This window comes from Coregonus clupeaformis, chromosome 20, assembly GCF_020615455.1.
Source record: "Coregonus clupeaformis isolate EN_2021a chromosome 20, ASM2061545v1, whole genome shotgun sequence".
Taxonomy (NCBI): domain Eukaryota; kingdom Metazoa; phylum Chordata; class Actinopteri; order Salmoniformes; family Salmonidae; genus Coregonus; species Coregonus clupeaformis.
This window is the reverse complement of record NC_059211.1, coordinates 76556-99000: the sequence shown is the minus strand read 5'-3', so window position 1 is coordinate 99000 and position 22445 is coordinate 76556. Positions and strand designations below refer to the sequence as shown.

The 22445-nt window shown below is 44.3% G+C and overlaps 1 protein-coding gene across 1 annotated transcript in view; it reads right to left on the bottom strand.

Moving 5' to 3' along the window:
* LOC121582285 (CD276 antigen-like) overlaps nt 1-22445 on the bottom strand; it is a 65950-nt gene that overhangs the window by 24579 nt on the left and 18926 nt on the right. Inside the window, exons 5-6 of the mRNA XM_041897992.2 lie at nt 4188-4322; nt 682-735 (exon numbers count right to left, since the gene is read on the bottom strand). Of these exons, the coding sequence (XP_041753926.2) occupies nt 682-735; nt 4188-4322 (189 nt within the window). The remainder of the gene's footprint in view (nt 1-681; nt 736-4187; nt 4323-22445) is intronic.

Genomic DNA, 22445 nt, shown 5'->3' with positions numbered 1-22445 from the left:
TGGCTTACGAGGAGAAGAGAGAGGTGAGGGGGTTGTTGAGGAGTCAGGAGAGAACAGAGGGTTGAGGTGGAGGGTCTTGGAGCACTTTCTCCTCCTAGCCAGTACTGCACCTGTAGGTATGGGGACCACTATGGGTTGACCCTGCCACTGGCTGCAGAGCTCACTTTGAAACATTCATGAGACATGCATTAGGAAAAAGGAGACATTGTCTCCCTCCACTCTGCCCAGAGACCTTCCTTCACCTCTGCTTATTAAAATCACATAGTATTAACTGTGCCGTTCACAGGGAGGCTAAATAATTCAATCACACTAAAGAAGGAGTCAAATGAATAACTTTAATGACATTAACGCTGGAGGGAGAGTCGTTCAGGCCTGTGCCTGGTATCCACTATGGTCTTGACTCAGAGCACAGAACTTGCTCTGCTTGCTAATTACAAAATTAATTCAGGACACAATATTAAATATTATCTCACTACTGTGCTGAAAAAAGTGCTCGGTGCCCAAACATTAGCATTCCATTTAGACATAGCACCGGAAGAAGCAAAAATCAATTCTATGTAAATTCTCTTCAATTTCATTTTCAATTTCAATTAGAATGGGATATGCATTGAGAAGTAATTAGCCTATATGTGCATGGTGTAAAAATGTGGTGATGGTTGTTCCAGATGTGCCTTGGCTGACCTGTCTTAGACTGCTCCTCTTCCTCCAGTTCTTTGGCTTCTTCCAGCTCCTTGGCTGTGGAGAGAGAAGAGAAGCCATCAGACCATTAAACACACAGACACACACTGGGAAAACACGCAGTGCACTGTTCCTCTGGCTTTCATAAGGCAGCAGCTCATTTAAACCTATGGCGTGCTCATCCTTCATGGCTCAGTCGTAGGCTGAGGCTGCATGGGGCACTGCAACACAGCTGCCCCCCATGGCCTGGCCCACTCACAAAGACAGTAATCACATTAAGCTATGGCCACTGGCTCTCCTCTCTGGAAACATACTGTCAACTGGGCCAGGCTGACAGAAACCACAGTGATGGGCGCACACGGACGCAGACACAAATGTGCTCACACGCACACACACATACACACGCACACACAGGCACAAACACACATGCACACACAGGCACAAACACACATGCACGCACACTCCAAAAATAGACCAGGAACAGAGGAACCAGAGGACGGCTGATTTGAATTTTATGACACCATCCTCAGCTCCATTGTGTTTGAGAGAGAGTCTACATTTAGTGTCAGACACTTACTGCACGCACAGATTAAACTGATAATTGGACCAAATTAAACGTCAAGGCAACAATATTGTCTCTGAGTTTTTTTGTATGTCTGCTTCAATTTACAAGACTGACAGAGAGAGAAAATCCTCACTAAATCACAAAATCCCCATAATTGCAGCAGTAAAAAGATCGCCATGTTTCATTTAAAATATATATGCTGCTTCTACTGTAATGTCCACAGTCCTTCATACATTGCCCTATTCCATTTCTGTTCCACATTCCTTCGAGTCTATTTTGTATTTGCATTTTGAAAACACCACCCTCACACAGTATGCGTATGCCCACAGGTTATAATTTCTCAGTGATTCATTCAAATCTCCAGCTTTTCAAGTGAGTTGTTTTCCCCCTTTCTTCGCATGGCATACCCACCAATTTCTCTAGCTCTAAAAGTTGGTTAGAAAATATCAATAATGAATGTGGAGTGTAAATGTTCTGTGAGAGACCTTGAGCCGCCTCTCCTCAGTTAACAGCCAACACTTCCTGTCCTGACGGAACAACCTCTGACACTATGGGAAGAACAGCCTCCGGGGACACTTCTACAGTACCAGGGTGAACCAGGCCTTTTAGAGACGCCTCTATGTCAAAGTCAAAATGGTGGCTGCCATCCACAGAGTGTGAGTGAAATCTGCTCTGGCAAGGGGAAGCGGCCATCATAAAACTCTGAGTTTAGATCCAATATAATAAGGTTATTTAAGTGATGAGTTACATCCCATATGCATGCAGGGAGAAAAACAAGGTAGTGCAGCAGCTGGATGAAGCACCTGGAGGAAAGAAGGTCACAGAGGACAGATATTCCCTGTATCCAGGGGAGTGTTATGATCTAAATCACCAATATCTCCCCAATGACCTTCATCTATCACAGAGGGCCATCCGTCCCATGTCACCTACAGATACACACTCCAAGGGTACGTCTGATTAAATCACACGCTCATTTAAATGTAAAATGAGCTTTAGGAATATGGTCACTGGTCCATGAAAGTTCATTTAGAGCATATGTTGGACAAGTATGGTATATATATTCATTATGCAAGAAAAAAGGAAGGAAGGAAGGAAGGAAGGAAGGACGGACGGACGGAAGGAAGGAAGGAAGGAAGATGTGTACTGCAACAAATACAAGTATAAATTGAGCTTTCATCTCCCAGACTCCAATCCCACTTGCTGCTCTGCCCAGTTAGGATACACATCCACTGCTCCATATACATTATGACAGGGAAGAAAAATGACTTATTCTGTTTTGGACTAGTTATGACCTCTCTCCCCTCACTACCCAGAGTCTCAGAGGAGAGCGTCAACTTCAATCTGGCCAAACCCAAGAACACCATTAAAAGATAAGACAGCCTCAATTAGGTTGCACTTTCTGCTTCCTGCAGTTCCAACAGCTGTGAATGTGCACTTTAACACATCTCCACATCTGTATTCATACTGTATCAATTTATATGGGTGTGCGAGTCTGCGTGCTACGTGAAGAAGTCAGTGTATGTTACTCTTCAACTCCGCAAACAGGGAAGATGAAGGACTTGGAAACATTCACAGACAGGGAACAGAATGAGTCTTAACCTCTCATTTAGCTGAGTGGTGCACCACCAGTTAATAAAACCTGTCTCTACTACTACTAGAGGAGTAACCTGCTCCTCCTGGTTACTGGAGAACACAAGACCTTTTGCTCATGGTATGGAATCAGTGTTTCCCCTATAATTATTTTCAGCAGCGGTGGGGGTGGGGGTGGGGGTCTCGGCAGAAATGTACAAAATATATTACTATTAAAAAAAGCGTCTCAGCAGAAAATAAATATATTATAATTGTTTTGCATGTTTTATGTTTTGCAGTAGCGGCCCCGAAATGAATATATGGGAAACACTGGGAATGTATTATATTACTCTCTGCCTCTCTCTCTTTCCGTTTCATTTTGATTTCATATGTTCCATCGAGCTATAATTATTCTTGCCTGTGAGTGTGTGTCAGTTCCAGATGTATTTTTAAACCCCAGGGACCAGTACAGACACTGGCTGACCTTTATTTAAATGTCTCCTCCACTCGGAACACATCTCATTACAGCCAGGCCACCGGCTCAAAACTTTCTTTCTTTCAGTCAGTCCCTACTCTGCCTGCAGGCCGTCCCCAGCTATTCAGACTCTTCTTAATGAACTTCCTGCAGACAGATGGGATCGCAGTATCCCTCCACAGCAGCAGATAATCTTATATACATACAAACACTGTCTGGGTGTTAAGATTCTGAACCAGCTGTCCAAGACACTGGCACCTCATGTTAACATGTCATCACTGGTAACCACCACTCTCCTCCCGCTGTGTCTTCCACATGATCTGGACGCCAGTTTCACTATTATACAGGTCATTTGCAGGTGTGCTCTCTGAGGGTTTGGGAAAATCATTGGTTCAGTCATTCTGTATTTTAACTAGTGTCCTCAGAGGGGTCTGAAAGCAGGATGGGTCTATACATTATTCACCTCATCAACTCTACACACAATAGAACAATAAAAAACACCTCTATGATAATCTATCTTTTAATGTCTAGGGGTATTATGTCATCAATGTTTCTCTCTCACTTTCATCACTTCTGGCTCTATTCACTTTTTCTCTAACCTTTATACTGTTATGCTTATGCAGAGACGAAAGAAAGCACCCAATCACACCCTTCTTTAACCTTGGAAGTTGTTTTTTAAGAGGTGCCCAACTACCTCCATTGAAATGTGTGTTCAAGTGTAGTCTCTGCATGTGTCTATGGAAAGGCTCAGTGTGTTCCTGTGAAAAGTGTTGTTCAGAAAGACAACAGAGCGGTGCTGTTGAGACAGACTGCAGAGTTGAGTGGGCTTCTCTAGCCTCCTCACAGTTGTTCAGACAGACAGAGACATACAGACAGACAGACAGACAGACAGACAGGTACCTGCTCTGTCCTCCTCACAGCTCTCCTTGATCTTCCTACGGCAGACTGCACCCAGGGCGATGAGCAGACCCAGCAGACACACAGCCAGGCCCACCGTCACCCACAGAGCCACCGGGGGAAACACCATGTTCTGACCTGGGAGAGGGAGAGAGAGAAAAAGAGACAGATACAGTTAGTAGAGAGGAAGGCACTCAACATGGTCATCACCATGACTACCACCATCATCATCTTCACCACTGCTATGGCTGCCTATCACCATTCCCATAACCATCACCATCATATGTGCCCAAACCACATCATTATTGTCACCGTATTACAGATTATCATCATCATATCATGCCTGCACGTCTTTCAGAGCACACTCAAAAGGCGAAATCATCTGGATGTTAGGGAACATTTTCTATACTTAGTTGAACAAGATGTGGTGATTCATCGAGATCCATTTAACAAACAGTTGAGTGGTAAAAACATGGCCAGATGGCAGAGATATCTCAGCAGTTAGAGTACTTTGTGTTGTCTTTTTTTGACCACCTCCTCCTCTCTCTCTACCCAACAGCCTTGGCACTGCAAAAGAGGATGTGGGCACCAGGTTTTCCTCATGCCTTCTGCTGCATTCACTATCTGGCATCTGGAGTAATGATGCCCAATGACAACACTCGGTTTTATCCTATTAATCATAAATACAAATAAAATATGATGTTATATTTCTATAATTCTGATGCCACACTGCCAACGCTAAAAAAACTAAGTGGAGCATTTCTCTGACGGTTGTGAGGATGACTGTCTATCAGCCAGCTTAGCACATCATTCACTCTAGAGAGACAATGAAATATCAAAGTGAGCGACAGCATCTTGGCAAGATAAAACCAACAAAAAAATGGTCAGCAAGACAATATATTAGATATTGCAGACATCCCCAAATTTCCCCAGGGCATTCCAATGTAACAGAATAAAGCAGAGAAGGAAAAACAGCTCGAGACACTAAATAGCTTGAAGGCTGGCTATAATACAAACTGGCCTCCTTCAGAGAACCCTCTCTGGGAAGATAATTGTAAAGTCTCGCAATTGACTAGTGTTGGGATAGAGAAATGACCAAGCATCTGTAAGGACTTGGCACAGGACAGACGTAGAGGACAGAGACACAGTATTGCACAGCCAAGATGGAGGATGGAAGCATCCTTCCTATTGAGAGAGAGAGAGAGAGAAAGAGAGAGAGGGGGGGGGAGTGCTGTCCATTGCAGTGGATGAGGAGGGCCAGGAATGTGTCATAATGGTAGATGAGACAGGATGCAGAGAAATGTAGAGCTCTAGGGGGGCAGTTGGGGTGGCTTACTCTCTCAGTAAGACAGAGAAGGTTCATTTCACTGAGTTTCACCTCCTATCTTTTTGTTTATCTTTATTTGGCCAAGTAAATGAAGTGTTTGAATCAAAACATTTTTTGACAGTATGTGGCCATGAGAGCCTTCATACGTATGCTATTATTGGAACACATTATGGGAAGCAAGATTATGCTAAACTACGTAATCATAATTATGATAACCACATTACATGGCTATTGTATGATATGCCATGAAGCATCATAGGATATTTACTATATATATTTTGGCATATATTTAGGAGGGGTTATGATGCGATCCTGGTGCTATATTCAATCAAAAATAATTGGTTTTCAGAGTGACTGATATTGTTTAATATAAGGATGTTTGGGGCGGACCATAATCATCATTGAAATGTGACGTAAATGTCTTTGCTGGATGTATTACTACAGATTGGCTTCTAATGACCCTGTTCCAGCCCAAACCAATATCAACAGCAACATGTTATATAGAGACAGGAGAAACCCTAGATAGTCCAACTCCAACCATGACTGATGGGCTCCACTGTCTCTCTATAGAGCTCTTTGCTCTGTGCTATTTAAAGGATGACCACTGTAACCATGTAAATACCAAATGCAAAGGCCAAATTACAGATGAATGCTAGGTAGTACCGCGCTCTGCTCGCTGTACGCTCTGATTCGTGCATGAAGTGTCCACGTCGAGCTATAATAAGACAGAGAAGTAATGAATGTGTCTGGCACTTTGAAGCAGAGCAGAGATGCTGTGCTCTCAGCTTTCCATTCTCTCCCTCTCTCTCACCCCTCCCTCCATTTTCTCAATCCCTAAGGGCAGGCTGATAAAGACAAATGTCGTAGTCGGCTATCATTTCAGCGCTGGGGCCCCAAAGAGCTGCAGGATCATATTTTTCTTTTTCTCTTGTTTGATGATGTGATTTTGTTTTCTTCAGAAAGAGATTTGTCTCTAATGGCTCTGTTTACCTATCCTCTCTTTCCCCTCCTCCCATTCCTTCTCTGCTGGGGTGAGGATGGAGTGTTTTGGGCTGCCTGTCACATCATTGAAAGTCAGCAGACTGCAGAGCTGCAGTAATGGGGCCACAGAGGTGCAACTTCTGGGCTCTGCACTGAACACCACACAACACCACACATACAGTTTATAGAAGCAAAACACAGCTCTATTTATGTAAACATCACTTTACAGTAATTACAGTGAGATAAGACTTGGAGGTTGGACTGGACTATAGCCCTTAAATATTATCAGGAAGGTCGACTTGGGTGTAGATGTCGAAAGGAAGCGAAACCATAAGGTACAAATTTATTATTTTATGGGAGCGAAACGTAGTTTGATTAAATGCCACCTAGATATGGAGTCTTAATAGAGGGACTGCATTACCAAAAAATACATGAAACTCTCCATTCATTCTATAAGACACACAGGGGGCCAGTTCAGGGGCATTGTTTAGGCCCCTCTCTCCTCACGCAGGCCAAGTTGAAGGTAAAAGCCCAGATTGGCATTCATTTTCCTGGAGCCAGAGTGTTTTAAGTCCAACCAGTGCCTACGGTGGAATAAAGTGCTCAGTCCTGGCCTGTCGTCTCAGATTGTCTCAGTTCTACAACGTCATGACAGACAGAAGGATCAAAGCTGCTTTCTCTATCTGCGGGTGTCAGCTGAGTTTTACCTGCTCGGGACAAAAAACACCTCCTTAACTGGGACCGAAGGAGAATAATGTCCCCTGACAGACAGACAGACAGACCGAGAGAGAGACGGAGAGACACCCCACCACAGGCTAACAGGAGCCCCAGGGCTCATTCCAGGCAGGCTGGGGAATGAGGAGGAAGATAGATGGAGTCAATAAGCTTCCTCTTTCATTGTGAGGCTAAACCAAAGGCCTGGCAGCCCTGGCCTTCAGAGCTGCTCAGGGCTGGTGTGATGTGAGAGGATCAGGGGGCTGCAGACAGACAGTGGTTCAGTGGGGATCACAGCGAGGCAGGCTGGACTGGGGGATAGCCCTAGGGTGGAGGGACACTGAGGCCCAACCCTGCTGGAGGGCCTAGAGACCCCAGGGGCCCAGAAGAAGAAGTCAAGGCCACACTGCAAAGAGGAAGAGCAGGCAGGAGAGAACAGAAAGAGAGAAAGACAGAGACAGAGAGAGTGAATGCGAGAAAGAGAGAGGTCCTTAGGACTGTTAAAAAGCATTCTGCATCTCTACAATGATGAGTGATGAGTCAGTTAAAGGGGCAGGAGAAATTCATTGTGTGATTACACAGTATAACACAGAGACAATGAAGCCGTTGAGACGAACGCATGTAAAACTCATTGGGACAAAAGCAGCCAGTCGACCTAAATCACATTCACAACCCAGTCTGCTGTGAACAATGTTCACACCTCGATGGGAACAACAACTCTGCAATCACCAATCAACTATCAATCAATCAACAATAAGCTGTCTGGTGATTTAAAGCTTTATTTCCTTCCCTTCATTTAGCAGTTGTGAGATCTGGGAGGACTGTGATAGGCTGGCAGTAATAACAACAACACTGATGGAAACAAGGAGCCAGAGCAGTGTCAGAGGTCAAGGCTCAGCCAGACTAGAAGACAGAGAGAAGACTCAACATGATTTCCTTTTTTCTATTTGGGGGAATAATTGAAATGAATGGCCGACTTTGAGTTTGTTTCAGACTCACACCCATTGTCACACTTCATCATGGTCAGAGAAGGTGATCAAAACCTCGCCTCCGCCTACAGCGTGAAAGGTAGCTGCTGGAGGTAGCGCTGCCTGTCTGCCATCTGTCCTCTGACTGTCCCCGGGTGCATATCTCACAGAAAGGGAGGACAAGGAGGAGCTCACCTCACCGGGAGAGGAAAAACTTGGCAAACTGAGATGGATGGGCACAGCTTTCTGTCCTGTCAGCATCTTTGCACTGAGCATTCTCCCCCTTTTCTTGCATTTCAATGAATTGCTTTTCGGCTAGATACCACAGAGCTGTCTTATTGGCATGCAGGGAGGGAAACCGCCCCCCTCCTCCCCTAGGACAACCCAGCTCACATTTACTTACACAATTTGTCTGACATTATTGCCCTGATTTGATGCCGTGGTCTTGAGGAAAACACAGAAATATGAAGTGCACAGAGGCGCATTTAAGACAGAATAATGACTCTGCAGTTATTGGAATAACGTTTTCTAACAATACTTTTTTTCACGGAGGAAACTATAAAAGCCATCTGGAGGTGGCGGGCGGTGTTTTGTGTGTGTGTGTGTGTGTGCGTGTGTGTATGTGTATGCCTCTGTGCAAGTGTGTGTGTTGTGTGTTGTGGGTGTGTGTGACTGGGCTGGAATGGGGATAAGGCCTACATGCAGTACTATTAGCCCACTCTCAAACTCTAAGCTCTTTCATGCACATCAGGCAGCAGCTCGTGACCTTTCTCCAGGGATGGATGCTTGGCTCTAGGTTCCCTGCCTTTCCTTCACCATTTAGCACAACGCTGCTGAGAGTTTGGAATAGTGAGTTGCAGTGGGAGGTCACCTCCTCGCCTCAATGAGTCTGACTGCTGATGTGATGGATCCAGAAGTGAATACCAGTCCAGCGCTCCCTCCGACCCTCCCTGCAGCACCTCGATGGTCACATTCCCTTGAGACAGCCTGGATTGAACATGGAATGGTGGGGTTTGGGTTACAATAGGCTGGTGTTGGCTGTACTGACCTAGACACCAAGTGTAGGAAAGTCACACACATTGAGACATTGTCCCTATGGGCCTCTATATTAACTTCTCACTAAGACACTAGTGTCTCACCCTGCATAAAGACTATTCCAGTCACCATGCTCCTGAAGGGCAACCTAAACTACAGACAGAGACAGAGCACTCACAATAATAAAAATGTACTTTCATCTCCCATCTGTTTCAGTATAATTCAATACAATCTCTTTAAAAAATCACGCCAGATAAATATCCAACATGTCTGACTGTGCTATAAAACATTGCTAACAAATATAAAAAATAGGGCCATAAAGAAATTCCCAATCTTATCTAGTGTCTAGTGAAAACAAACTGTCGGCATCAGAGGTTTTGGTTTAATGCTATGCTCTCACATCTAGGAATAGTGGTCAGTGTAAAACATCCATATAAATACTGGTTTGGCCATGCATTTAAACAGTGTGTGGGGAATCTAATCCTCAGGTAAATTCAGGGGGGTGATTTCAAATCTCATTCCAGCAAGGTTAACATGATTTTCTCATCCTTAGTTTAGAGTTTACCAGAATCAGACCGTATCCCCAGTAGGATGGCTAATTAAGCATGTTAGCATCCTAAGCCATGTTTCAGACTGAGGGAGGGAGTGAATATGTAGTGGTGGAGTTGATAAATACTAGCCTAGTATGAGAAGAACTGGGACTGGAACCATAGTGTCTCGACCAGTCACACCCCTGCTGGCTAGTCTACCCCCACCTCGACCAGCCCTCCTCAGCTCCTCACAGCTCCTCACTGCTTGTCAGCTCTGCCGAGACCTCCATTTAAAACTCCTCTGACGTCTCCTAGAGCTGACAGAGACTCCATCACTTCAGCATGCCCTCCTCTCAGGAGAGACTGGCATTAAGATGTCGGAGGAGGCAGAGTGGGCTATCGATTTCTCACCACTTCCATTTCGTTCCTCCTTCGGCCATAACAGCTGAGGCAAACTTTAGGTTGCAATAATCAGTTTAACAAGTCTTGTTCTCTACATTTTTAATTCGTTTTTCAAACAAGGGTCTGACTACAAGAGGGCGGAAGATGTGTAGGAGGGAATCGCTAGTGACAGCTATCAGCACCTCTGCCGACAATCTGCCGGGATGATCGTGTCTGAGCTGAGTGGATAGGCTGAGAACAAATAGACAAGGCCGCACTGCAGAGAGGAAGAGCAAGCAGGAGAGAGAGATGGAGACCATTTGAATGGCTACTGTCAAGTACAGCCCTAATCGTAACCTTATAGCCTCAATGTTTTAAGGGAATAAACACTACCAACAGCCACTCTGATTGGCTCTTTGGGCATGCGAGTTCTTTACCAGGATCTATTTGAAGTTGTGAGAGTTAACACATGACAGATGTGATACCCCTGAGAATATCATCATCATCAGAGACTCCACTATCTGATATAGTATAGAATGACAGGTTGATGTGTTTACCCCCCGTCACTCAGCAATGTAAACATTTGTACACACCCACAACATTAAAGATGTCCTTGCATCCATCCTAAACCCTCAGTTAAGTGAGTTTGTTCTTTAGTATTCCTTCTCTTCTCTGCAGTATCACTAGGAGAATATATAATGACAGGATTTCTTAAAAAGACATGCCTCTGTATATCTTTGCCTAAGGCTCTCATTATAAAACAACATTTCTCATTTTCCTCTGCTGAAGTCTTTGGTGGTTACTGAAGAGATGAATATTCTCAGAGCCACTGACTCTGTATCAGGTCAGCTCTGTCTCCACCAACCACACAGCTGCACATCTCTAGGAAACAGCTACTTATTCTCACATTCACAACAAAAATAGTCTTAATAAGAATTATTTAAACGCAAACATAGTGGTGCAATCGGTTGTTTCTTGTTTCCATAGAAATGCAAAGCAATGCTTTGGAGTAAAACATGCTAATTGGTGATTTATTCTACTGCATGAGTAATTTCCTGGTCTTAAATAAAGAGTTTTGGGTGGGTGGAGATAATATGGATGTTTTCCTGAAGATAATGTAGCTGACTGGGACATAAGGTCCAAATAAGGTAGATAACAGAAGCCCTAGTTTGTCAAATTTACTTAATTTCAATTTGTATGTGCGTATGAGAGAGAGAGAGAGTGTGAGTGAGAGAGAGAGAGAAAGAGAGAGAGAGAGAGACTTTAACTGCTTGGCAGTTGCCATGCAGTTTGGCTGTGGTTGTGACTTACTAGAGCCTCCTCTCTGCTCAGATGGCAGAGTAAGGTGGAGGAGGTCTGTAACCTCCACTTCCACTCAGAGCATTACTACACTCACTTCTTCCTTCACCCGACCTTCACTTAAAGAAAATGATGTTCCTGGCTGCTGCATTAAAAGAGACCATAGTATGAATACCAACTTCAAGCTAAATGTATTTTAACACTCTCCAACATTTCAACTTTAATACTGCATGCCATGAGACTGCCAAAGTTTTAATGGCTCGGACACACCAATAACGTTTGCCGGCCGAGAGTACTTAGCACTTCTAAACAGAGTGCGGGCTGTAATTTACAAACCGAGAGCACGCCGATTTTACATGTAGAATCGTGCAAAAATGTCGGCAGTCAGACGTCCACCAGCGGGTGGTCTCTAAAACACAGCGTGCCGAACGATTATCAGATGAACACCAGATCAACATACGGTGCGATGTGTGCCAGCCTTAATGAGGCCTTTTTCTCTGTGATACTGATCAAGAACCAATACTTTCATTCAAGAACAGACATTAGTAGCATATGGCAATATGGCATATATATGGCAATCTGAAATCTGCTCAACACAAAATCCCATTGACCATTATATTATGACCATGATGGTGAATTCTTGATTACTTGATTGTGACAAGTACGCCAATAAAAGGAGTAATCCTAACCTAACTGTCCAGACTGATGCTGTTCTAGAAGGTATTGCAGGGCCATAACAACCAATCATATTGCTGAGGCTTACAATGTGAGGGCTAATCTTAAATACTATGCTCCTGCTATTAAAACAATCTGTTTTTCAGCACCATTACCACAGTGTCTGATCATTAGGCTACTATATGGCTTCTGGGAATCAGGTCCCCAGGCCTTTGAAAACCACTGGAGAGGTGTTTTTGCTCTCTCTCTCTCTCTCTCTCTCTCTCTCTCTCTCTCTCTCTCTCTCTCTCTCTCTCTCTCTCTCTCTCTCTCTCCTCTCTCTCCTCTCTCCTCTCTCTCTCTCTCTCCTCTCTCTCTCTCTCTCTCTCTCTCTCTCTCTCTCTCTCTCTCTCTCTCTCTCTCTCTCTCTCTCTCTCTCTCTCTCTCTCTCTCTCTCTCTCTCTCTCTCTCTCTCTCCGTCTGCACTTCTCTAAATAGAAATTAACTTAATGTTCCATCTTAAACACATGCCCTCCAAATCCTTAATTAGCTATATAAATACCACACTGCTCCTTACTGTTGCATTAACTACAAAATATACAAGGATGATCTATCACCATACCCAGGGGCGCAACTTTCACTGGGGACGGGGGGTCATGTCCCCCCCACATTTTGAAATTGCATTTTTGTCCCCCCCCCCCAGTTTAATCATTTCAATGTGATACAAAAAGAGGCAACGGTGTGCTTTAGGACCATGCGGATGCCTCAGTGCGGTCGGTAGGCTGTTTGGAGTGTTCAGTCGGCTGGATTTAGGACCGTGGACACCACAGAGCGGGCTAACAGGCTGTGTGAAGGCAAAGCTTCTGGAAGGCTGGCTGGACCAGCACGGGAGAGTTAAGCATAGTTCAGTGTGTATGTGTTGTGCTCTTTCACCGAGTTGTAAAAGCAAGCAGAGTAGAAACTGGCTACTCTTTAGTTTACTGATGTAGCTGGCAAGGTAACTGCTGTTTAACTTAACAGAAAAAAACTAGTGTTTATTCACAGTGCTGAGCTAGTATTGTAACTGACATGTAACGTTAGCTAATGTTTCATCCCCTCCCGACTGAGGTGAATGAATTAGCTACGCTAGCTCGTAGCTACCACAGCCAGGTCAGCTCTAGCCTCTAGCTATCTGTCAGATAGCGATACGAGTTGGCTATTATTACTATCTACCAAATCAAATCAAATCAAATGTTATTTGTCACATACACGTGTTTAGCAGATGTTATAGCGGGTGTAGCGAAATGCTTGTGCTTCTAGCTCCAACAGCAGTTGTTTGTATGGAAATGTTTTGTAGCCTTTCTTTTGTCCCGTTTCAACAGAAGTAAATTAACTTTTTATTTTATTTTATTTAACTAGGAAAGTCAGTTAAGAACAAATTCTTATTTACAATGACGGCCTATCAAACTTGGCTAGCTTTTGCCAGTTGATGTACCGTTAGAGAGAGAGAGCTGGCCAAAATTTGGCTAACGTTAGGTATTATTTTTGCCTCAATCACACTAGACCTGAATCAAATGATGAAACCATAAACCAAACGAATGAAGATTGATATTCTGAAATGTTTTCAGTGCAATGTGTGTTTTTATTAGTCAGTATGGCAATGTAACGTTACAGGCTTCACTGTCATGGTGCACAGTAGAGGTCTGGTGGGACCGATTTCTTCATCCCGCTCCCGCCCGCATCCGCTGCTTTTCATCCCGCACCACCCACACCCGCTGGCTTTCTGTCTGACTCCCACCCGCTACCGCAGGAACTGGTCCCAAGCCAAACCGCAGTCCCACAATGTTATTTTAGGCGTATGTGACGCAGCTCACTTGCCAGCCATGGTCCCAGCAATTTTGCTCCCTATAGGCAATATCAAATGCACAAAAATAACTTAAGAAATAGTTTAAATTACCAGAGATTCTCACATGTCCCTTATATTAGGCTATCTGTATTACTGGGCTATATCCGCCAATATGCTAGATGTAGTTTGAAGAGAGCAGAGTAGGAGAGACTTTCACTTTCTCCTGAGCTATTTTTATAGCCTACCTTTTAGGAGTGGGAAGATGGGTGATCAATATTTAGGCCTATTTCTAGGCCATGTAGTAAAGTATTTAGAAAGTACATTTCCTTGGAAAGGGAACTGCCCCGTGCTTCTCTGCCCATGCATAGGCTATTGTCTACTCTATTTAATTGAGACCACACGTGCACCTGATCTCGCAGATATGGCTACTGAACTTGAAGCAGCAAGAATGATGACAGCGACACTTGCTACATTTTGCATAGGCCTATAGGATATAGCCTACCTTTTAGGAGGACAATTTGCAGGCAGAGACAAATAAATGGGTAATCAATACTTATTGAAAATGAAAAGGCGCAACGCTCGCTCACCATAGTAGCCTAACCTATGTGCGCGTTGAGCCTTTTCCTTTTCAATGCTGCAGTCTTTGGTGGTTACCGAAGAGATTCATATTCTCAGAGTCACTGACTCTGTATCAGGTCAGCTCTGTCTCCACAAACCACACAGCTGCACATCTCTAGGAAACAGCTACTTATTCTCACATTCACAACAAAAATAGTCTTAATAAGAATTATTTAAACGCAAACATAGTGGTGCAATCGGTTGTTTCTTGTTTCCATAGAAATGCAAAGCAATGCTTTGGAGTAAAACATGCTAATTGGTGATGTATTCTACTGCATGAGTAATTTCATGGTCAACTCAATATTAGGAAGGTGTTCCTAATGTTTGGTATACTCAGTATATGTGGCCATAATGTAGTATGTGCTTTCATTGGCTGCTGTGATATAATGAACAGAGAGGGCCTCAGTCTTTACCTAGAAGTCATTTAGCAGGTGTGTAACTGGGGCCCTGTTGGGGCCTCTAATCCTCTGACCTTCTTAGTGTGCTCCATTCACTACCAGTCATTTATCTCATCCCCATCTCTATATCCAGCCAGTCAGCCATCCAGCCAGGAGTCTAACAGAAGGCACAGCGCAGAGGACTTGACTTGGTTAGAATTTAGCTCAGTTGGCATAGGGATCAGATATACACTGATGGCTCTGGAAAGTCTATCAGGAAATTGTCATGCTCTCTGTGTCTAATGTAGGATCATGCTGGAGCAGCAGTTTGAAATTCAAATGAAGTTGTATTAGTCCTTAAGCCTTCGGTTGGTTACGCACCATTTTACCATATATATTAAACAATCTATCTTATTATGGATTTCAATATCATTTCACTAGAATCGTTTTAATTTTATCTTGCTATTTCTCTCAAAGCCATTTCTGCTACGGATCCCCGTGGTAATGTTTTTAAGGTAAACATAATGGAATTGTATCTTATTTGATAACGAGGGACATCTACAGTACACGGTTGAGGCCCCAAATAACCACAGACGTAACAGAGCCATTGGAGGCGACAATAACACTAACAACGGCATCAGAAACCTTCACTACAGCAGTAGACTACAGCTCTGCTGCTCATCCCCCAGCAGTACAGTAAGTGGCTGGAAGTAGGCAGACAGATACATTATAGATATGACAGGCAGTATAAGTGTGGGACTCTGAGATGTCTTGTGTCGTTGACGGAGAGTTGCACTTACTGCAGACACATCCATGAGGAGGATCCTCCCCGTCTGATTAAATTAAACACAGTTGACAAAATGAACAATGTGAAAGGATGGAGTGAGTTAATTTCCCTGTGGACAGTTTGTCTGTAATGAGCTGCAGGTTGTCATGCAGGCGTTGGGAGGCGTGGGGTTGGGGAAGGAGTCAGAGACAAAGACAGGCATGGCTAAAGAGACCAGCCAGGCCAGCAGGAAGGAGATGTTAATGTGACCTGAAGGAGATCCCAGCCCTCACAGCTTCCCTCTATCCACACCAGTCACATTAGGCTATGTCAAAGATGGCTGCCATATTCTAATCAATGCTTTCATCACAAATGTAGGAGCATAATATTTGGTTTCAAGAGTTAAAGGGCTGTGATGACACTATCCCTGCAGATGAAGGCAGATGACTCAGACTGACTGCAGTACTAAATGCACAAACTAAATGTTGAGCCAGGTTGAGTCATTTCAGTCATTTACAGACAGTAAACAAACTCTTTTGAGTGGTTTAAGTCCATGCTGCAGGGAGGTAAGTAAGAAGAGTCCTGGGCCAGTAACATCATGCTTAACTTTAATTAATTTCACACTTTGTAATCAATTACTGGTCTCTAGAGCTATCAGTGAGGCGAGCTACCTTTTCCAGGAACGGGCCCAAGTCTCTCAGCGCCTCCTAATTGAAAAGACATTACACCACTAGACAATACTCTTTGTGTATGGGCGGCTATTGATTTGGACTGTTTCAAGGCACCAGAACAAAGCGATTTACGGAGGTTGCAAACATCTTTTGCGGGACAACAATGCATGGTCTTATCTGGTGTAGAGTTTAAGCATCAAATAAATGGATATGAATAATTAAACGACCAGGCCTTTGAAGGTATGCCCAACCGTTTTCTCTGGGCTATTCTCTGCCCAATGTCTCTCAAAAGGCTGCAGCTAATATGATTTGAAATCGTAAAGCAGAGACTGACGCCAGGCCTCCAGAAACCAATTCCTCTTACAGGATATAACAGCAACTGTGTGGAATGTACACTCCAAGCCCCTTGGCTGAACCCCACTGATAGTCAGTCTCCCCTCACTGTGACTCTGGGAGGCAAAATTAAAAATGAGCCTGATCAATGACAAAATAGGGCTTTTGCCCTTTTACTGCAGCCATCAATATGAATAATGTCCTGAAAAGGAAACAAAGCAGGAGAGGAGTGCAGGACTTAAAGACAGGTTCCCTTCAGGCTCTGGGTAAGCATAAAGATGTCACAGTACTCCACATCGTGGAAATGAGAGGAGAGGAGGACAGGATGTGCCCGATGCCATGTCATGGTGGCCTGGGACTGGGCCTGTGGACACTAGGCCTTATAGAGTCATGTACTGGCTATGGCTCCCCTGTGGTGAGGTGGTGGACAGGACAGGACCACACAGCAGGCCCGAGCCCACACACACACCCACACCGACGACCAGACAGCCACTCACAATAGAGAAGGTCAGGTCGCAATGCTCCAACATTGTATTTTCAACTGCAGAAATACAATACATTTTGACATTCAGCCATAGTAAATACCTTTTATGCCAAAAGGAGACAGTGAAGATGACAACAATGAACAGGAACAGGAAGGCATAAATCCCCAACACAATGAGAGGGAGCTCATTTTATCTCTGTGTTTGTTGAGATGCTATAAGAGCAATGCAGTGAGCAGGAACTGGCCCGGGCCTAATCCCTCATTCAACCAACAATCCCTCAGAGCGGCAAACGGCAAGACTGAGAGCATGCCAAATAATACTGTGAAGCCATAATACAGGGATAAAATGTCCCCAAGGCAAGGGAGGGAGGGAGGGAGAACATTCAAACAACTCAACACCTCAACATGCCAGTGACAGGAGCAAGTGGCCCCAGTTCATAATCCTGAGAGGAAATCATGTGTTTACAAAGACTGGGTCCTACATTTATTTTTAAATTGCTCCCTCCATTACTCCATCTCTCTATTTGGCTGTTGTTGTGCTATGGGGTCGTGATAAGACAGTGTAAGACAGTGTGTATTCAGGGAGGGAAGGAGGTAAAGATAGAGAGAGGGTGAGAGAGAGAGAGAGAGAGAGAGAGAGAGAGAGAGAGAGAGAGAGAGAGAGAGAGAGAGAGAGAGAGATAGAGAGAGAGAGAGAGAGAGAGAGAGAAAGAGAGACAGACAGACAGACAGACAGACAGACAGACAGACAGACAGACAGACAGACAGAGAGAGAGAGAGAGAGAGAGAGAGAGAGAGAGAAGACCCGTTTGTGCGCTTGGACAGTAATTAATACAGTGTTCCATCAGGGGAACTGCCTGCTCGCTGCTCTGCTGACAACGGATTCATTTATCCTGCTGTTTTCCTCCTTTTCCAAAGGCTTCGTTAATTGCATTTAAATTAGGCCTGTAAAAAAGTTGAATAGAGAACAAGGAGTAATACAGTGTTTTGTTTTTAGCTTTCTTTCTTTCGCATACTTGTTTTTTTAAGCTTGCGTAAGCTTGGCGAGCAGTGCACTGGCAGGTACCAATTTAGACGACAACATATGTCAGGAACAAGCCCCCAGAACAGATAATAACACAGTCAGGGAAAAAGGGAAGAGGCTAGCACAAATGTAATGAAGGAAAAACACTGCAAAGCTTTATGTTGTCTGCTGCAAATGGAATGGCTGTGCTAGGACTGTCCATTAGCACCTTTGTGACTCTGTCTCTTCTGACTATTAAGAGTAATGTTGGAGTGTGCATGGGGCTATTGAGGCGTGGATGTGAGTGTGAAAGGGAGCGAGATGTAAAGTGTGTGTTTGTGTGTTTGAGAGAGAGGAAGAGAGAGAAACAGGGATAGAGAGAGAAAGTGAAAGAGAGAGAGAAACAAGGAGAGAGAAACAGTGTGTGAGAGAGGGGGGAGGGAGAGATAGAGATACAGTTGAAGTCGGAAGTTTACATACACTAAGGTTTGAGTCATTAAAACACTCCACAAATTTCTTGTTAACAAACTATAGTTTTGGCAAGTCGGTTAGGCCATCTACTTTGTGCATGACATAAGTAATTTTTCCAACAATTGTTTACAGACAGATTATTTCACTTATAATTCACTGTATCACAATTCCAGTGGGTCAGAAGTTTACATACACTAAGTTGACTGTGCCTTTAAACAGCTTGGAAAATTCCAGAAAATGATGTCATGGCTTTAGAAGCTTCTGATAGGCTAATTGACATCATTTGAGTCCTCAGGTGTACCTGTGGATGTATTTCAAGGCCTACCTTCAAACTCAGTGCCTCTTTGCTTGACATCATGGGAAAATCAAAAGAAATCGCAAGTATAAACATCATGGGACCACGCAGAAGTCATACCGCTCAGGAAGGAGACGCGTCTCCTAGAGATGAACGTACTTTGGTGCGAAAAGTGCAAATCAATCCCAGAACAACATGATACCGGTACAAAAGTATCTATATCCACAGTAAAACTGGTGCACTTCACAAAATAGATGGCATTATGTGGATATATTGAAGCAACATCTCAAGACATCAGTCTGGAAGTTAAAGCTTGGTCGCAAATGGGTCTTCCAAATGGACAATGACCCAAGTCATACTTCCAAAGGTGTGGCAAAATGGCTTAAGGACAACAAAGTTAAGGTATTGGAGTGTCCATCACAAAGCCCTGACCTCAATCCTATAGAACATTTGTGGGCAGAACTGAAAAAATTGTGTGCGAGCAAGGAGGCCTACAAACCTGACTCAGTTACACCAGCTCTGTCAGGAGGAATGGGCCAAAATTCACCCAACGTATTGTGGGAAGCTTGTGGAAGGCTACCTGAAATGTTTGACCCAAGTAAAACAATTTAAAGGCAATGCTACCAAATACTAATTGAGTGTATGTAAACTTCTGACCCACAGGGAATGTGATGAAAGAAATAAAAGCTGAAATAAATCATTCTCTCTACTATTATTCTGACATTTCACATTCTTAAAATAAAGTGGTGATCCTAACTGACCTAAGACGGGGAATTTTTACTAGGATTAAATGTCAGGAATTGTGAAAAACTGATCTTAAATGTATTTGGCTAAGGTGTATGTAAACTTCTGACTTCAACTGTAGATAGGGAGAGGCTGAGAGAGAGAGAAACATGAAGAGTGAGAGAGAAACATGGAGAGAGAGCAAGAGCATGAGAGAAACATGGAGAGCGAGAGAGATATGTAATTCTGGTGGAGAGTTGGTCCTTTCGGAGCAGGTGATGAGGCCTCCCATGAAGTTGATGGAGCTGGGCAATCCTCAGGAGCAGAGCTCAGCAGCACAGCTTGTCTCCCTCCCTTCATCCATTTACATTACATTTACATTTTAGTCATTTAGCAGACACTCTTATGCAGAGCAACTTACAGTAAGTGCATTCATCTTAAGATAGCTAGGTGGGACAACCACATATCTCAGTCATAGTAAGTACAATTTTTCTCAATAAAGTAGCTATCAGCAAAGTCTGAGCTAGTAGGGGAAAAAACTCAAGTGAGAGTGTTAGTCCCTCCCTTCCTCCCTGTCAGTGACTCCATCTCCCTGCCTGCCTGTCAGGCCCTGGTGCCACGGCTCTGAGATTAGCAAACACTCTCTGCTCTCGTCTCCATCTCACTCTCTGTCATCAACTCAACCCTCACTCCCCCTCTCCCTCTGTCCTCTCCTCTCCTCCCCTCTATCTCGATCTTATCCTGCTGCTGGGAGCTGCAAGTGCTGTGCCAGCAGTGGAGCCGGGCGGAGAGACAATGGTGCTCTCATCCGCTGACCAGAGAGACAGAGCGCCTGGGGAGTGACAGGCCTAAAGCCCCCACCGCCATCACAGCCATACTGCCATCTCTCAGCTCCCACAGTAGGGATCCATATCTAAAGCTCTGCGTTCTGCCAGCAACGGTAAAAATGATATTAGACAGACAGAGAGTCCATAAAGCTCAAAGGGCATTATTCTTTTTTGAGGATAGCAAAGTGGCCGAGAGGGTGTGCAGGGAGGGGGGAGGGGGAGCAGATGTGGGATTTAGTCTGTCTGAGACTGAGCTGCTCAAACTGCCACTGCTGCTTTCAGCCAGCAGGATGGTAGTATAGCAGGGCAGGCTGGGGAGGCAGAGGAGGAAGAGGAGGAAGAGGAGGGAGAGGAGGCTGAGGAGGGAGGCAGCCTGCCAGCCTGCCAGGGTTCATACAAGGACTGCTACAGCTGCTGCCTCTTGTCTCGTCCATGGACGCTGGATGCCAGGCATCTCTTTGTGTTTGTTCCAAGTGGGATCCTACTGTATCCTGCTGCTACATCCATCAATATCCTCCTACCAACACACATTGTAGTCTCTCTCCCAACTGCTGTCGAACCAACACATGATACGGTCAGTCAGGGCTCAAGCGGGACATGACCTCTTCTAACCTGCACTGAGATAGTTCAGTTGTATATGGCAGTATTGTGTATGTAGTATTTAGTCAGGCAGGTGTTGTGTCATGGGGAGGTACTACTATTGACAGTGGTGCTAATGATGATGGCATGGTTCACAAGCATAACTTCTTAACCCATACCGTTTCAACACATGGCTTCACACGCACCCCACACACCGTTTCGTGCAGTTAGGGGTTCATTTTCTCCTAATTAACCTTGTCAAACTATTTCTTTTCCCAGGGGGAGAGTTGTATTACTATTGTAATTTTTCAATCAGAGATTGAGGAAAGTGTGAAATTTTAATGTGCTTGTTCTCTCTCCCCACTTTCTCCCTCTCTCCTTCTCTTCCTCCCTCCCTCCCTTCCTCTCTCTCTCTCTCCTATTGGGGAATAGTCCATTTGGAATCTTAAGCAGATTTCACCCCTCCCTATAATAGGATTCTCAGCCTGCCTCAGTCTGGTGTGCGGTGGGTGCAGCGCTGTGATTATCCAGTATATTTACTATATAAACTCTGCTCGGCACACACTCCGGAAGAGTTCTTCTAGGTCAAAATTAATTACAGAAGTTGTTAAGCATACAGCATCTGTTGTAAACAAATGCAAATACATTTTCATATCAAACAAGCACCCTTGTATCCCGGCACACAAAACTAAATCTACCACTTGTTTACTAACAAGTTAGGTCATCAAGCTGTGCTGGTTAGAGTAAGATAAATGAATATTCCCCAACTAGCCCCAGAGCGCTCAGATCACGGCCACTCCATGGCTTTAATCAACAGCTTTGCAGCTTTGTCTCTGGGTTTGCTCCATCCTTTCTCTCTTTTTCTCTCTCTCTCTCTCCAGCTCATCCATCGGTCTCTCTTTCTTTTTGGCTGGGCTATTCTCTTTCATAGGTTGACTGTGTTATTCTCCATAGCCTAGCCTGATATTTCTCTAGGATGGCTTCAGAGCGTGGGTAATTCCTTTATTTCCACTGAGCTGAACAGATCACTTTTTGTTATCAGCAGGTTTCTGCGCTCGGCACAAACTGGCTCTCTGTTGAGAACAAACACTAGTCTAACAGAACAGGTGCTCTGCTGGGTTCGGGGAGGAACTCTTCCTTGACACACTGACTGAAGAAGATCACAACCATACCTAGTTCTCAATCCTTTCATACTGCTTCAGATCATCAGTCCTATGTCCCTTTCCTCCTCTGCTCTGTCAGCATTCACCTCTATCTTCTCCATCACCTCTATAGATCTGGACCACTGAAATAACTCTATGATCTGAACCAGTTCGCCGCCTGAGGCAACATCTAGAATACCTTAGAAAGGTACCTAATCAGCCTTACGTTCTCTCTCAACAGATAGCATATAAGCATAT